The sequence below is a fragment of the Orbicella faveolata genome, unplaced genomic scaffold, assembly GCF_042242905.1.
Source record: "Orbicella faveolata isolate gen_17 unplaced genomic scaffold, um_ofav_v1 contig_15, whole genome shotgun sequence".
Lineage (NCBI taxonomy): Eukaryota > Metazoa > Cnidaria > Anthozoa > Scleractinia > Merulinidae > Orbicella > Orbicella faveolata.
The window spans coordinates 5,000,328-5,017,500 of record NW_028301542.1 but is presented as its reverse complement, the minus strand read 5'-3'; the positions used below and the strand labels follow the sequence as shown (position 1 = coordinate 5,017,500).

Sequence of the window (17,173 nt, the reverse complement as noted above, 5' to 3'; positions counted from 1 at the left end):
TAGAATAATTTTTAGAGTAATTTTTATCTAGCTACATTATTTCTTTTTATTCTTATTTTATCTATATCCTTTAATAATATTTTATCCTCCTGGGCAAAGAGAAAAACTGGAAAATATGAGTGTCTCTCCTAGATGACAACGCAGCAAAGGAAAAAAAAAAAAGCTGTACAGATTTATGTAGAAATGACAACTAATGTGTGGAATTCTAGTAGTCTCTACAATTACTCACCATCATCATCCATAGCAGTCTTATTCAGCAGCTGCATCGTAGACTCTTGCCGGTGACACAGTGTCATGTATCCACTAAGATATTCACCTGCGAATCAATAAAACATCATTGTTTCAGATCATCAGCAGTACATGTCTATTTGCCCTTACCCTTCCAGGTAAGAGGGGGTCTTGGAAACAGTCATAAGCTGTTTACTTTTCGTTTTTGTACCACATACTGTAATAATAAAAGCACTTACTAACTTAGCTTGCTCAAGCCATATTGTGGAATATTGGCCCTTGCTATTTTTGTACAGACCTTGCTATTCTTGGTCCGTACTGCCACCACCTTGGGCCAATATTTCTTAGCACGGCCCTTGTGCTCAGTTGGTAAGAGGACAGCCATTAAAAAACAAAACAATAATCGGAACTAACCTAATAAGCACTGGGGATTGTCATTCATTCTCGCTCTCACACACCACTGAGGGGCATGACAAGGGTCTAGATCACTGAAACAAAAAAAAAAGCTCAAGTATTCAGGTTTAATCTCTTAGAATGAAGCAGACTAAGAACAAATTAACAACATCCAGGGTAGCAAAAAATCTCTATAAAAAATAAAGCACTTACGAGTAGACAGAATTGTCAACAATGACTTCTTCAGATAGGCAAGGCCACGTTGTTGACAGATGAAGCTCCCTGTTATAAAAATTCATGAAAAAAACATACTATTGTTAAAATTAAACGTTCAGCAAAGTAGAATCTATATGGGTATGTGCTGCTGTAAAGGATGTGGTTTTCAGGCTGTTTAGTCTGGGATTGGGTATACATGCAGAATTCAGACAGTGTTGGTCTAGAATGGGGTATAATTTTCCGAAGAGTGGCCAGTGTAAAAATATTTTAGTGTAAAACAGGGTTCTTTACTTGGGGTAATAATAAAAACTGAAACTCAGAAGTGACTCTGTAAGATATTAGTTTATTTAGCATAAGTTGGACTATGATAATGATAAGGTTTTTGCATTGAAAATAGCTAGTCTGGGATAGGGTGGGGGGTTTTGGCACCTGGTCAAATTGCGGTTGTTTCGCCAACGAGCTGTTTCACCAACGACTCGTTCGCCAACGTCTTAGGTCAATTCACCAACGTCCTAAGTCGCTTGGCCAATGTCCTGCTGGTCAATTCGCCAACGTCAGATATCCAGCACTAACGAAAAAAAAATCTGCTTATCGATGTTTGGAATGCAATCCTGATCCTTGGGTGATCCTTGGGTCAAGAAATTTTATTTAAGCCACTGCCAGTTTCGCTTGACTGACTTTAGATCAATTTGCATGTTTTTGATAGTTTCACAAGCTGGCTCGTGGGCACTACATTGCGATAATTTTCACAGTGAAAATTGACAGTTTAATACCAAAGTCCGATGGCTTCCAAAATTTTTGCAAATACTGCACCAATTCGCTGATAATGCATTATGATGTAAAATGAGATTTTACTGTCACGCCAGTAAAATATAGTTAATGGAGCGTGACGTATGTTCTGAATGAGCCATTCATGGCGGCATCACTTTCTATAGAGCTATTGAGCAGTTATATTCCAAAGGTCAACAAACTGTAAGCCTTGTTCTAGCTAAACCTAAAACATTGTAGCTTTGTTATCTTCTGAACATTATAATGTACCATAGCATTGGTGCAAAGCATTAAAGCACTATTCATGTTTAAGATGTTACACGTGTTAGGGTAAGCTGTTCGGTAATACAGCCTTTTCTACTGGCTTACAAGCAGACGAACGTCTCCATATAAAAGCTCGGAAAACTGTTCAGAGTCCATTCTGAGTTCGTCTAAGCAACGTAGCTATTACTTATTGTAAATCTATCGTTTAATTTTCCCTCCCTCCCTCCCTTTGGAGACGAGGTTGGTCATGTATTCCTGCATAATAAACAAAGGGTCACTCCTGTGTGGTGCGGTTAAGTCTGCGCAGCAACTTCCCCCAAGCTTGTTGTTTTTTCATCGCCTTTGAACATCGCTTGCTAACCGATACTCTTGTCCGATCCAGCACGTGCTGTCTGTCATTCAGCTCATAGTGCTGGGGAGATAAGTGAGGTTGTTTTGTCACGCTATCACCGGAAGTCGCATGGGCTAACCAAACGCAAGGCAGTGTTCCCCCATTAACGCCATCACCAGTTGTTTGTATTTGAGTAATAGCTCTGGTTCAATCGCAAGTCATCACAGTTAACTTACTTTCGCTAGGAACAACGACATTAATTAACATTATATCTTTTCCTTTTTTTTCAGAAGCAAATAGAGTTTGTTTTCATTTTCCAGCCCTATAATCGAGTTAGAAGTAAAATGGAACATCAAGTAAGTAACAACAGCAATTGTATTACAATATATAGTGTCAAATATTTACAAGCACAAAAACTGAAGGTAAACTTTTATTTAGATGTTGGCTAATTGACCAGTAGGACGTTGGCGAAGTGACTTAGGACATTGGTGAATCGACCTAAGACATTGGCGAACGAGTCATTGGCGAAACAACTTGTCGGCGAAATGACTGGATACCACCTGGTCTAGTATAGGGTTGCAAAATCAAGCTGATCATGTTCTTGTATACAAAAAGGGTTACAATGTCCCAGCAGAACACCCCTACCCAAAGATTTATAGAGTGTCCCCACAGATTTCAATTAGCTTACATGTACCTTATTGGATCTTGACATGCCCCAAAAGGTAAAGTTCCCAGGTTGTTTACTCCGACTTTACACTCCAAACATGAAGACAGATCAGGGGGCTCTTGTGGCCAGGCATAATCTGTCCACTCATCCAGTATGTAAGTAAAACGAACAGTTAATGTGACAGGTGGGACAGGAGAAATTGGACACGCCTAGAAGAAAAACATTTAATACAATTTTCAAGTGGTAATATTTATTCTAAAATGAATCTCTATCCTAAGAGATGTGGGTTTCTAAAAACACTTCTCCAATAGTTACAGAGAGGTGTGCCATATCTATTAATTATATCAACTACTTGCCTATTGATATAATGCCATTATATGGATAGCTCTGTGGGCAAATATCAGATACCAAATCGTGTACTGTGATCGCATGGTTATTGAAGCAGTTATCTTGCCCAATCGAGATTCCCTGTTGTATCCCATAAGAAAATGGGGCCTTGTATGCCATATAAAAAATCCTTTATTGACCAAGCTTGTTAAGTCTATTAGACGGCTGGATATCGGCCTCAATCATTTTTGTGTGTGTGTTTATGGACCTTGACTGCTTTTCAGTCCCTTAACACACACAGAAAAAGATTTCAGCCACTATAATATCTAGCTAAATGTATCTTGATCACCCACGTTTAGAAGGTGAACCTACCAATTTGTCCTTGAAGATTTCAAGAAGTCCAGCTAAATGTCTGTATTGAGCAGGGACATGACGCAGGTGAGAAATCTCAAATACTGTGCGAAATCCGCCTCCAATACAGAGTCCAATGTAAATCTTTCTCCATCGCTGAAGAACTTGGGTAAACATGGGAACTGTGCTGCAAAGTGAAAATATTAGTGATTTGTTGCCGAATATGTATTCAAGTATAATTATAATTAATAATGGTAATAGGACTGAGTGGAGTCCAATTCGGTCTGTTATCATACGAGTGATTAACAAAATCGGACGACCGCAAAGCTTTTTTCACTATACTGGTATATTGAACTTGCATACCATTTGGAGTTAGTGGCAGCAATCCCAATGGAACTAAGAAGAAGATGACACTTGGATTCACTATCGACAGCTTCAGTATCCTCAGCTGGATGAATAACAAGAAATTCCTTTACACCATACCTATTAAAGCAAAAATAATTTCATTTGTCAGCTCAGCTGTAGCTCTCAATGGTAGAATTAAAAGAGAGTACTTCATGGAAGCAGCATCTTTGAATATATACAGGGTTTATACCTTTTTCAGAAACAAATTTCCAGGACTTTTCCAGGACTCAGATTGATTTTTGCAGAACTCTATAATTCACATTAACCCTTTCATTAACAAGATCTCAATGTTAATTCTCCTTACTGTCTTTCATGCCTTTCATATTTTTTACTTGAGTTTAACAGATTTCCAGAACTTTCCAGGACCAGTAGCCCCTTACCAGGACTTTCCAGTCTTGGAAAATGCCACAGTAAAATTCCAGGACCTTCCAGGTTTTCCAGGACCCATACGAACCCTGTATATAGCAAGTTAAATTCTTGAAAGCCAAAAAGTTCTTAATTTGCAGTGCTTTCAATAACTGAAATTTGAATTATGTGGCTACCCTGGTACAACACTCATCACTGGACAGAAAAGTCCATAAGGGTGATTTTTGAAAGCTACTAAAATTGAAGGGATACATGGAAAAAGAGCCTAAGTGACATCTGATAGGCAGCAAGATTCTCCTAACAAATTGCTTTCCCCTTCCTTCCACAAAAAAAAAAGGAGAATTTGACAAGAGACCAAGAGTCACTGGATCTCTTTTTGGATGCACCCCTTCAATTAAAGATGCCGATTCATAACAGAATACCACCTGGAGCCCCAGTCAGGTACACAACCTTATTGATTTAGCACTGATTAAAGATTAGCTGCACACAAAATGATTAACTTTCTCAATCATACATTTTCCAATCTAGCCTAACAAATGTTTACCACAGAGTCTTCTCATCTTCTGCATGTTACAATTACAGCTAGCTATGTTGCACCTTTGCCGATAATTTACACTGTACTTGTAAGGAGGACTCGAAAAACAGTGCCGTCCAACCACCCAAGACAAGCAGATTTTCCTGCCACCAGGCAAGTAACTTTTTATTCTTACTTGCCCATTGGGCAAGGGCAAGGGCCCAGGCAGGTGGTCTGCCAACCAATTTAAAAAGAAAATTAATTTTGTAAACTAAAACTTGCCCAGGGCAAGCAAACTTTGAGAGCTGAAAGTCCAAAGAGCAAGCTGGAATTCAAGTTGATTTTTGGAATCCTGTACAAGGAATATAATTTGAGATCTTTTTTAACTCACCATCTACTTAGACAGTGTGTCCGTGGTGGAAAATCGAATTCCATGTCAAACATTTCCATCATTCCGTCAGGCAAACCATCCTCTAAACCTGGCAAAATCGGATAACATTGCTCATCAATTTCCATTGTCAAGAAATAACAGTTAAATAACTGTTTTGAGAGAGGAGAATTCAGTTGTAAAACAGTAATTGGCAGTAACATTATTAACAGAGGTAGCCTCTCTTTTCCATATTATTGTGCAAATATTTAGCAGTTCCCAATAATATTCTTATCTACTCTTATGATTCTGTGCTTCTTATAAATTCTGCCCAACATATATCGTGAACATTAAAAGGTAGTAAATTAAATTAAATTTATAAATGCAATCTGTAAGAAACAGAGTATGTTGTTGTTGTTGTTGTTGAGGTGCACACCTTCTGTTTGCTTGGTAGTATTCCTTGCAGGCTTCTTTCTTGTCCTCAGATGATGGTACGCCACGACAAAATTAAAATTACCAAAGGCTATTCTATCAGAAATTACACCCCAAATTCCTTCTCTTTCCTACGATGGGAAGGAAAACAAGAAAAAAATAGTTGCTCAATAAAGAATCCTATTATCAACAAATCATTTCAAAAAAATATGCAGGACACTTAAATAGGGGGGGGGGGGGGAGGTATTTCTGAAAGTCAGTATCAAATGGTGAGTACTGTCCATATCAGGTTACCATTGCTGTAATTATTACAAGCAAACTTTTTGAGTAAATAAAACTGTTGGAGCAATCTGTGCCCATGCAGAGTGCATTTCTCTGAAGAAGACCGCAGGTGGCAGTGGAAAATTCAGTTTTAATGGTTTTTTTTATCTGCTTCAAACTCCTTTTTTAGAAATTTAAAATTTATGAGTAATAAATCATTTTAACACCAGTGAGAACTTTATAACTTACATCACTGCTGCCTACTTCTTCATGGGTTACAACTTGGCAATTAACTCAACAATGCAAACCAGCCAGGGGCTTAGGGTGCACTTTTTACAGAGCAAGGCACCACAGAGAAAGTGAATCAAGCGACTAAGTTGCAAGCCACTAGCGGGGTGTGGGGGCATGTTTTCCTAGGGGCTGTGAAATGCCACTTCCCAGGTTTTCCAGAGAATATTTTCATAAATCAAAACATGGAAAAACGTATGTTGCTTATACTGCTATGTCAACCTTTGGGATAATTGAGGTTAGGTTTATAGGAGACGAGATCTGGATTTCTGGAGGTATGCACATGTGTATGTGCGTATATGGCTGCTACACCCCCGCAAGTTTTGTGTTTTCGAAAATATACATATATAATTAACTGACAAAATGTGTTCATCCGACAAGGCCTTCAAGACTTACATTGTCCTTTCTGTTTGGAATAGGATCCAGTTTGCTCTTTTCAAAATTCCCAAATATTCCTTTTCCCTAGTAGAGAAAAGCAAAAAAGAATAAATGGTTCAATCACATAGTTTGTGCTTGCCCTGAACCAACGTGGCTAACACCATCAGAGCTAAGATACCAGTTTCATAGTACACCAAGAAGAGGAGTACTGCTACGAGGTGTGACAAATGGAAAAGCCCAGGACTTGTCAAGACAATGTCAATTAACCCTTTCACTCCCATGGGGAAAACCACATATTTTGTAAAATGGTAACTATAGACTCAAGGGCCCCACATAGTATATACTGTTTGAAAGATATTATTTGTGGGATACCAAACATCACACTAACAGCCATAGAGGACGACTCAGTTTGAATTGAAAAGCATTCAAAGCGAAAAACAAAAAATGTTAAAAAATATCTCACTCCTTGTTTAGTTTAGTAATACACCTAAACTATAGCTTAATATGCAGCTCTCAAGTCAGATATTCCTAAGAGGAAAAAGTTGCACAATTTGCAACAAGTCTCATATAGGAGGGGGTATGATTTTATGCTTTCAAACAACAGATCTGTCCAAGAACTTTTTGTGGTTCAAATTTGATAAAAATTGACCAGATATTGAGCATGACTACAATGGCATTTTGTGTCACATGGCATTCCTGGGAGTGAGAGGGTTAAAAGATCCTTGTTTGAAAATCAGAGAGCAAAATTTCAATCAATTCAGGGCAGGAAAAAACCCAAGTCCAATTGTCTGGGGCAAGTAGATTTTGCTCTTAGACAAGTGAAGATGGACGTTTGATGGTCCGGTGGACAAGTGAAATAAGCCTGTCAGTGGTCTTGTTGGTGACTATTTCCAAGTAACTACTGGTGCTGTAATACTGGTAGTTTTCAGGTATCTGACACAACAGTCATTTGTGTCACTGTGCAGTATCTTTCACCCAGTTTGGCACCAGTAAGCTTAATTTGTTATAGCCTATCACTGATTATAGACAGTACTTACTAAATGATGTAGTTGATAAGGCATGATTACTGCGTGCCTATTTGAATTGAAAACTGAAATGTCCTGGTCCACTGGGCAACTGGATTTCATAATGTTTTTCCTGCCCTGTTTGTAATACTTTCATAGACTCCAAGACACTGCATTTTATTGGCAGCAAGTTGTGAGAAAATTATTACATTCTTGCACTGGGCGGAGTCATGCCAATTCTTTTGATAATTTAAAAATTATATAAAACCCTAGTGTGGATTAAGAATTGCAACGATGTTTTCTGTTTGCCAGCAAGTTATTTGAGTATATCAACTTTTAAGACATAAAATCGTTTCAGAAACTATAGACAAAAATAGTAAACTAGTTAATCATGCATTAAAAGGTTTTGTTACAATACTTTTGAGGAAGCTGACTTTCTGTTTGAGCCATCTAACTTCCACTCAATGAGAAGGTGCTCGAGTTTCGCAGCAAACCTAAAATCAGAAATGAAAAATTCATCATCTGCTAGAAAACTATGGGATCCTGCTTTTTACAGCAGAAGTGCCAACAGTAGGAGCAAGAGGGGCACTTTTGGCTAGATAATGAATGGTAGTCATGTCTTGCAAACAGACTCAGTCATTTTGCTTAAGTATAAGATATCTGCTAGGTCAGTGGCGGATCTAGACCTTAAGCTAAGAGAGGGGGGGGGAGTGGCGCTTTTGTTTTGCTTGCCATGCCGGCTTTTTTTCCTTCTGTGATTTCTTCTTTTTTTACCCAAAATAAAAGGGGGGACATGGCCCCTGGGCCGCTCCCCTAAATCCACCACTGTAGGTCACTTGCCCAGTTCTGTTAAGTTGTGTTAAAAATAAATTTCCATCTCAGTGCTCAACACCAATGCTAACCCACTAGCCCAGAATTAGTAAAAGTTCTTGTTGGGCTAGTGAAAATGCACTGCTAATAGCCTGTGGACCAGTTAGTTTTGTGGAAAAATAAATGTACTACAACTCTATAACTTGGAAAGTTCCTTTTTCTAAAACACTTCATCAGGAGCTAGTTTCTATCAGGGTCGTCATTAAGTTTTGAGTCACCTGTAGCCTCCTTCTCCACACCTGTAGCAAACATGTTACTTTGTGGGCGAATTCTATCAACAACAGGCAAGTTCACCCATAGCATCAAGGGAAAATCAAGCATACTCAGCCATAACAGGTGTTACGGGTTATAGCCCTTAATGACAGCCCTGCCTATAGCTTAAGTTTTTTAAACCAGAGTACCAACAATCCATGATCCATATCATAGGGGTACGATCGACTTAAGAAACAGATGCCATCTTGGAAAATGCCTTAAGTCCTCACTTCAATTTTACTCAAGAGGGATCTGGGTGAGAGTCACCATAAGTTTGCCATCTTCTATTATTCTCCACCATCATTTTCCTGTGATCAGCCATCACGTAAGAATGAAGATTTCAACAAGACCAAAGTATTTGGACCCAAATAGCAGAGATGCAGAGTAGACTCACCGTTTATGTAATGCTTCGAGAATTGTCTCATAAAATTAAGCGTTTTGTATTGTACTAAACTGAACATGCTGCCAGTCGACTTGCCATGAACTGGCACTTCTATGAAGTCATTGCTTAAGTCACTGAATTATTAAAATTGTTCTGGAGTGGTATTTGGACTTCCACGTTAACTATATAAATAAAGAAAACAAATATCGACAACGGCATGTTATTCTTTTTATTTCATTTAATATACCGTCACTTGCATCTAAGCATGAACATGTGATGCTGAAACATGCTTTAATTGGGTATCAAATGTGGCATGATTGGTCATCAAACATTTGAAGTTTATCAGACCGTAATGCGAAAATGTTAACTCAAAACTTTTCACTTTCAAAACTCAAAATGTTCACCATCAACAAATACTACTATACTAGAAGTAAAATCACCTTCGCGAAAGGCATATGCATATTGACACAGGTTAGGGTCAATTTCTCTGAAGAAGTCTTCTAGGTCCAATCTTTCTGCCATTTCGTGTGCTTAACTTTTAACGTGAAAAAGTTCGCGTTACAGTCTGCTAAACTTGAAATGTTTGATGACCAATCATGCCACATTTGACACCCAATTAGAACAAGTTTTGGTGTCATGTGTTCACGCTTAGATGCAAGCAACTGAATGTTAGTCTTTACGAGTGTCACTGGAAAAATAAAAGGGCTAGGTGTCAGGGGAGGTCAGGGGGAGTACCCCAGAAAGACAGGAATGCTTCCTAATTCTCTAAGTGTATGTTTTTTTTCCTGGCCTTGTTTTGGACCAGTGGCTTGTCCTTGTGGGCTAGTGATTTGCTTTGCTTACTAGCCCACTGTCTAGTAACCGAAAGTGTTAGTGTCGAGCACTGCATCTATCAACATCTACAAAAGGTGTGTTTCCAGAAAATTTCCATATCCAATCCCAGAAAGTATGATTACCAAAACTGGAATTTCCAGAGAGATGGGAGGGGTGGGGGGGGGGGGGAGGGGGTGTTCAAACCCAAAAACACTCCATCAGGGAGAGGTACAGATATTTTCTGGAACCACACAAGCCAGTAAAGTTTTCCATCTTCGTGATAAAGGAAGGGGTATGGTCTTAGGCTGACCAGTTCAAATGCTAAAGGAAGCCATTTAAGATTAATGAAAGGTAACTGGTTAATGCTAACATGGACCAAAATTACAAGTGGGGCTTCTCTTATTTCAGTTAAAATTTAACAAGCTCGTTAGAGTCTTGAAAACGAAATTACCGGCACAGGATGCTAAATGGTTAGGAATTGAATCACCGTTCTATTATTAAGCTATTAAAGTTTAAACTAACTCCGTCTAATTAAGCTAATTTAAACTTACCTTTCCCATTCAGATGAAGTTGTAAAATCTGTTATTTCAAATACTTCATCCTCCTAAATTTGACAGGGAAAAATAAAGCAAGCGTGCATTAATACCTTCCTTGTAAGATTCATTAAAAACACTTAAAATGATTATATTCTGGAAGCCTACTTCCTCCGCTCTGTCCGCCATCTTTGTTTTACGTTCTGAGCATGCGCTGTCCCGACGAATGGATGCCAGCAATTCAAGAACATTTTTGTCTTCTTTCCATTTTCTCCTAATTGTATTAATAGATTGCCAGATTTTCCACATCAAAGAATCATATTTTTCCATTTAAAAAGAAGATGAAAGGAAAAAATAAATATAAACTTATGATTTTCATTATGACGTCATTAATATTGTACCCAGTCCTCTAAGGGCCACTCGTACAGCGTCCTCTGTCGATATGTCCAGCTGGTCCGGAGGGAAGATTTTAAAGTTTTTTGCGACGCACTTATAACAAGACAAAAGATATTAATGCCTGTTCTTCCTGAGAAATGGGTTATAGGTTTCCACGAAAGGCATGGACGTAACATAACACTCACCAATGGCAATCAGAGAGCTGTAAGAGAAGGTGATACCTACGACCATGGAATGGTTTTTAGCGACAGGCCATTGCACATTGGGGAGGTGTTTCAGCTTAAAATTGAAGAATTGGAATCAAAGTGGGCAGGATCTTTGGTATGTAAAGGTTACATGAAATGCTAAGGGAGCTGTTCTCCTTTAGTACAATTTTTTGTCGCCATTAGTTGAGTTCTCTTTATTACAAACTAACTGAACAATTGAAGTTCCCAATTCCCAATTCCTATGCATTTGCAAATTTGCCCCATGTATGGATCACTATCCGAAATATTTTTAGGTTCGTTGATGATCATGTTACTGTGATTTAGACTAAATGAAATTCTGAGGTGTGTTTTCCCATGTTATTTTATAATTAAATTTATAAAACTCACTGGGGGGGTGGGGGTGCAAAACAAGGCCCCATTTGTGTGGTTTCAGGTACCCGAGATTACCCCCCCCCCCTGCTTCCCCCTCCCGAGTTACCCTGAGTGAGTTAACTTCCTCTCTTTCATTTGAAAAAGTCAAACACCAATTTACATGATTTTCCCTGATGGGAAAGGTGTTGGGGGGGGGGGGGGGGGCGATCATTAGGATTCAGGTTTGAGCAACCATTAGCATGGGAGATAAAGATATGTTGCATGACAACCAAATAGGGTGACTGCAAAGGCAACTAGAGAAAAAGGGTACTGAGATGCCAACCTGAAAAATGTGAATTCCAGGAGATTGTCATCGATTTTTCCCCTTCTCAACCCTAAAAAACATAGTACATATTGAGTTTTGCCAAATCAGTCATGGAAATGTGTCAAATATCCCACAAAATGTCCCAAAATTAGTCAAGGATTCACAGTTTGAGAGTCCTTGATATAATTGAATGGTTTGTAATTTAATAGAAAAACATTGGCCTGTATTTTTTTTTTTTTTTTTGCTGGTTTGCTCTTTGTTTTCATGAAATAATGTCTGCAAAATACTCAGTTTTCATAGTGGCGTCTTTCAGAGATCTTTTGTTGTACAAGGAACAAAAGAAAGCTTTTGTTTCACTAAACAATGACATTTGGTTTCTCTTTTAATTTTTAACTTTTTAGCCTTGCAAGTAGCATCTTGATTTGGTTTTTATTAATTAATTAGTAATTTCATTTCTAATTTGTCAGCGATTTGGCATCACTACAAACAACCCCAACTGCCATCTGACAAGAGTAGTTAGAGCCGCAACAGATTTGTTCACACCAGAAGGTCAGGAATACTGGATGCTGTCTGGCACTCGCATACACAATGGAGAAATAGAAAAAGAATATTCTTTTAGCATTCACTCACTTAAAGTTAATGATGTTCTTGGAGTTCAAGTGTTGAGTACTGGTGATTTAATTTATTATGTTAATGGTGTACCCCAAGGCATTGCAATCTCTGGTATACCTGTAAGAAAAGACATATTTGCTGTATTTGATGTTTACGGAAGGACAAAGCAAGTTTCATTGAAATATTTTGGAGGTGAGTATTCACAAACGCTTATATTTTTAACTTTGCTCTCGTTCAATCCTTATTAAGACTAGCAAGAACAAGAACTTCCTTACCAGTTACTTAAAAAGAAGTTCTATTCCGTGGCTTAGAATAATTATTATTATATGTTATATATGTTTGTAACCAATATAACATATGCTCTGATTGGCTAATGATGGGCCATTATTCTCTGTAATGCCTTCAGGCTGATAATGGGTCTGCAAAGACAAAGCAAAATAATAAACAACTTATCAACTTTGAATGTTTGGTCTTTACGGGAAAATCTCAAACCTTGGCCTTGCTGTATTGGCCTCGCTATCACTCCATCAATACAGCAAGGTCTTGGTTTGAGATTTTCCTTTAAAGAACTCACTCTCGATTAATAGGCAGTTTACTAAATAAATACACTTAAATGTTGTGGCATTGTCCCCATGTTTGTGTCTCCAGACAATAAAGTTCTCCCCTTTGGTTAAACTCATCAACAAACGATGAGCTTGGGGAATGGTGCCTGAAAGGATGGTGGAGCCCAAAAGCAAACTAAACTGAGCACATCGGGTATCCATGACAACCCTGTGAGCGACGACCACCAGGCACCATGACACTGCAAAAACAGTGGAAACACGGGATACTTACCACATACTTACCCTCAAGCCAAAGGGAGATGGGTGGGCTGGGAGAAAAGCTTAACAAGCACTGCCCAGCAGCAAAAAACACGCTGAATGATTTGACATCCAAAGCCGAGCTGTTAAATCCTGGTGCCCCTACACAAATCTCCCGGCCACCCTGAACTCACTCTGAGGGAGACTGCTGGCCAGCAATCTTGTTTCACATTTAACTTAGCCTAAAGTACATTTAGCTACATGAAATTATTTCTGAAATTCTTACACAAAAATTGTGTATTGTTTAGGGACACCAGTATGACTGCTATTGAACATGTTCTATGGACAGATTATTCAATTTCTATTAAAACATAGCTGCTGTGTGCCCACTATTGAAGCCGAGCAATGCAAAGCTGGAATTATAGAGCACATATGTCCTGGATGATGTATTGCCTGTGCAATCACCGCCCTTTCTCAGATGAAAATATTTTTTCTTTATCATGCTATAGACCCTTTTCATAAATGGCTGCCAACTTAAAATTCTTTTCTATGCATATTAAGTAGCCTTACTAACTTCGTTTCAGAGTAAAATTCTTTTGAATTACCAACTTCAAAATGAGGTTAGTAAGGCTAATTTTAATAGTTGCAAAATAATTCATAATTATTGGCCGCCATTTATGAAAGTGGTCTATATTCAAAACCAAATGGAAGATGATGTTCCTATGTTTCCTAAGAAAATAATGCACTTTTGAGGTCTAGAAAAACTGCTGAATGCACTTGCGATCCGCTGATACATACACTGGCAGTTTTGTAGACCAACAGAATACAATATTTTCTGACAGGATATCGTACACCTTCTATTTGGTAGAATAGAAGAGATGTTGTAAAACGCAGAAGTAAGAGTAAGTACATGGACAACACCCCCCCCCCCCCCCCCCTTTGCTGCCCCTGTGAATACTGATTATGGTATTTCTCCACAATATACATGTGTACAAAATATTACTGTTTGGATTTTACTTGACAGTGGGGACTTTGGAGGAGATCTGCAGGACTGAAATACTCAAATGGGTGAAGGATAAAGACAAATTAGACGAATTACCTATACCAAAGATTCTTAAAGACTTTTTAAAAGAGTGACATAATAGGTACATAGATGGATAATAATTTATATGAATAAAGCAGAGTTTAGACAATATAATGTCAATCCATATGCTTTTATTAAGTAAGGTCACTGAGATGGAGAAAGTATTTTTTCTTAGTTTTCCAAGGAGAAAGCACTTCAGCACTGATGTAACCAAATATTTGCCTCCAACACTCACATCAAAATGTTATTGTTGTTTTGTTCTACATCATGCAATAAGCTAAATACATTACATAAGTTTTTTTGTGGCACAGTATAAACATCATCAAGTTGAGATTCTGTAATAATAGACTTTTGTCCTCTGTTTCTGGAGACGGTGACCAATGCAGTGGCCAATTTTCTTTCTTCCCTCTCTCTCTCTCTCTCTCTCTCTCTCTCTCTCTCTCTCTCTCTCTGTAAATACTTTGTAAAATAGCTGCAATAAAAAATCAAACTTTTACTATTTGTTTCAAGATATCTTGTGTTTAATACATGGATGTTAGAAAAGCTTGGTTGATCTTGCTTTGCTACATGAAAAGAACGTATTAAACTTTATGAAATATTTACTTGAGTAAGCTCAGTAAATTTTAACAAATAGAAAAACGCTTTAAAGTACTGTTTTACAAGATTGCTGTGTGGGACTCCACGATATGTCATTGATGTGGTTCATCTTTTGCATGCGTCCATTTGAGCCAGCATTTCTCAATTCTAGGGGAAGACAGGGCCCTTAAATGAGTGAAATTTCAGTTTAATTTGTTTGTGTGTAGCATAGGCTACCTAAATTTTCCTCCTGCATTTCTCAGATTTCCCAACTTCTATTTTTACTGTCTTGTAGTATAGGACCTGATTTGCATATGCCGAACCCAATCCCATTTGAGTGAACTCAATTATTAACTTCAACAGTTGATTCAAATGTGGTTATAAGACCATGCATGGGCTGGGATATTAGTTAAGAACCTTTTTTGCGTTTTTTTTTTTTTTTTTTGCATAACGTCAAGCAGTGGTGAACCAAGCCTGGGGCCAGGACGAAGGGGTGGGACTCCCACAGAAAAAGGATTGGGGTGCTCATTATACTCTTTTAGGGGTTTAAAAAGTGGTTTTGTTGCCTCTTGCATGTAAGGCGTTTAGCCTCAAAAGGTCCACAGCAGAAGCTTTTTCAGTGTACCTTATCGGATATTGAGTCAACAAAATATGAGAGGGGATGATGTGTTGTTTTAGAATTGGTACCTCTTAGGGGTTAAAAAAATTTCAATCATGCCCACAAAATAGGATCTTGGTACCTCCTGGAGGCTCTTTTCGAAATTTCTGATGAAGACCCCAGTCTTTTTTATATGGGAGGCCCAACTCCCCCCGGGGGACAGACTACCCTTTTGTTTCTGATAGGTACATTCTTCTGGCAATCATTTCCTTGTGGTTTTAACCGGTGTAATTTCTAGATCATGTTTATCCAATGAGCAAACAATCTTTTCCCCTGGACCTGTCCTTTTCAATTTTTCTCAAGGAATGACATTCTTGTTCCACAGCCAACTGTTCCTCTTAGCTGGTGGGCATGGGCCTCGGCACGAGAAATAAGGTGGCTTTGGAGAGTGCCTGATTCGACTGACTAGATTCTTGGACTAAGATTTTCACTAAATCAATGTTGTTCCCTTCCCCCCATCAGGGGGAGAGGGGTTCTTGCCAAGGCCCTGCTGCCTTTTTCTTGTTCCAAAGTCCTACTGATAGGGGGAGGGACCCTCTGGAGACAAAACTGATATGCATGTAAAGAGAATCATTAACTGTAATCTGAAACACACTGAAATGCAGCTCAAGCTGAGAAAAAGTCTAAAAACGACAGAAACATGATTTGAAGCAGCAGGTCATGTGAAGATAAAGTGACTATGATGGGTTTACAAAACCAGTATTTTTTAATAAATTAGTTTCTGTCACATAATTGAGTGGTTGGTTTTCAAACTAACGGCCCTGCTGTGTTGTGATATTAAATAAAGAAGAACATTTTGAATGATCAATGGTATCATTCAATGAATTAAGTACTCACCTCGTTTGTGATCGAATCAGTAGAATTGAAAACATCAACAAAAAGCTAAGTGAATGAAGTAACGTTTTATGCTTGTCGTCAGCTTCTGAAGCCGTGTGAAACTAAAACTGCCACGATTGAAAAAGGTCATTAAAATATTCATCAGTGTGTAGAGATTTGTCAAAAAGTACCGGATAGCAACCAGAAATTTGTTGAAACAGCCATTAAACAAACGTTATATAAATAGATTGATCAGGCTTCTGCCAGCGCTGAAACAGGAAGCCGAATTACTCCTTCGTTACAAAAACCACGTCACTGAGAATTGATTTTAAAGTAGAAGCTTTTGAAGGATTAGAGAAAAAAGAAACTGTTTTTCTGTTCATCCCTTGTTCACTGACTGCTTCCCAGTCAACTGACGACTGTTTTGAAACGTACCTTTCCAACTGGAAAGGCCACCGGATGTTTTGTGGTCACGCGACACATATTATTGTATAATTTACACGTAAATACTAGAACGAGTAATCGAGATAAATCTTTTCGGACAGTGATTTTGATTCTGTAAAGAATAACCTGGTGGAAATGAGTATCCGTGCAAGTCAACATGTGCGTAGAAGGATGACTGTAGCGTGAATGGAGATGTTAGTGGTACAACTTTAGACAAAAGGGTCATTGATGTGAATAATTCATAAATCCTCCTTACATATTTTGATCTTGATACGGAATTGTTTGTTTTCGTTAAGGTATGGTGCTTGTTTGTAAGGCGATCCCTGTATAAAGAATGTCTTGATTGGAACAATATACAATAAACGCATTGGTATTGGTAACGTAAATATCATCACAACGAGGCTGGTAATAAGAATTGAGAGGGCGAATAATATGTATTCAACTACTTTTTCCCGTAAATGTCATCATGTAGCAAATAAAAATTAAAATTCTTTT

The 17,173-nt window shown here is 38.2% G+C and overlaps 2 protein-coding genes and 1 long non-coding RNA gene across 4 annotated transcripts in view; 1 reads left to right on the top strand and 2 right to left on the bottom strand.

The window, feature by feature from the left end:
* The window catches only part of LOC110063437 (rab3 GTPase-activating protein catalytic subunit-like), a 27,804-nt gene extending 16,964 nt beyond the window's left edge, over window positions 1-10,840 (bottom strand). Inside the window, exons 1-12 of the mRNA XM_089288087.1 lie at window positions 10,579-10,840; window positions 10,429-10,481; window positions 7,979-8,054; window positions 6,575-6,640; window positions 5,634-5,760; window positions 5,222-5,309; window positions 3,909-4,028; window positions 3,567-3,732; window positions 2,895-3,076; window positions 835-903; window positions 643-716; window positions 230-316 (exon numbers count right to left, since the gene is read on the bottom strand). Of these exons, the coding sequence (XP_089144213.1) occupies window positions 230-316; window positions 643-716; window positions 835-903; window positions 2,895-3,076; window positions 3,567-3,732; window positions 3,909-4,028; window positions 5,222-5,309; window positions 5,634-5,760; window positions 6,575-6,640; window positions 7,979-8,054; window positions 10,429-10,481; window positions 10,579-10,740 (1,270 nt within the window). The 5' untranslated portion in view covers window positions 10,741-10,840. The remainder of the gene's footprint in view (window positions 1-229; window positions 317-642; window positions 717-834; window positions 904-2,894; window positions 3,077-3,566; window positions 3,733-3,908; window positions 4,029-5,221; window positions 5,310-5,633; window positions 5,761-6,574; window positions 6,641-7,978; window positions 8,055-10,428; window positions 10,482-10,578) is intronic.
* Window positions 10,841-10,923: 83 nt separating this feature from the next.
* Window positions 10,924-14,680, top strand: LOC110063478 (neuralized-like protein 4). Of its 2 annotated transcripts, none has more exons than XM_020770463.2 (3): window positions 10,924-11,127; window positions 12,156-12,492; window positions 14,125-14,680. In XM_020770463.2, the coding sequence occupies exons 1-3, from the start codon at window positions 10,924-10,926 to the stop codon at window positions 14,235-14,237; spliced, it is 654 nt and encodes a 217-aa protein (XP_020626122.1). In that variant the 3' UTR covers window positions 14,238-14,680. The 2 variants fall into 2 exon arrangements, with proteins under 2 accessions (XP_020626122.1, XP_020626123.1); XM_020770464.2 differs by lacking the exon at window positions 14,125-14,680 and adding an exon at window positions 12,949-14,028.
* Window positions 14,596-17,005, bottom strand: LOC149113214 (uncharacterized). The gene is made up of 2 exons (XR_016206714.1): window positions 16,256-17,005; window positions 14,596-14,928 (listed from the first exon to the last, which is right to left on the bottom strand). It is a non-coding gene; the product is annotated as an uncharacterized LOC149113214 (long non-coding RNA).
* Window positions 17,006-17,173: the final 168 nt, after the last annotated feature.

Bases quoted from the DNA above. Each gene is read 5' to 3' on its own strand.
- LOC110063478 (XM_020770463.2), top strand. From the start codon at position 10,924: ATGCCTGTTCTTCCTGAGAAATGGGTTATAGGTTTCCACGAAAGGCAT. The intron at 11,128-12,155 runs GTATGTAAAGGT...CTAATTTGTCAG, and splicing joins CAAAGTGGGCAGGATCTTTG to CGATTTGGCATCACTACAAA. The intron at 12,493-14,124 runs GTGAGTATTCAC...TTTACTTGACAG, and splicing joins TTCATTGAAATATTTTGGAG to TGGGGACTTTGGAGGAGATC.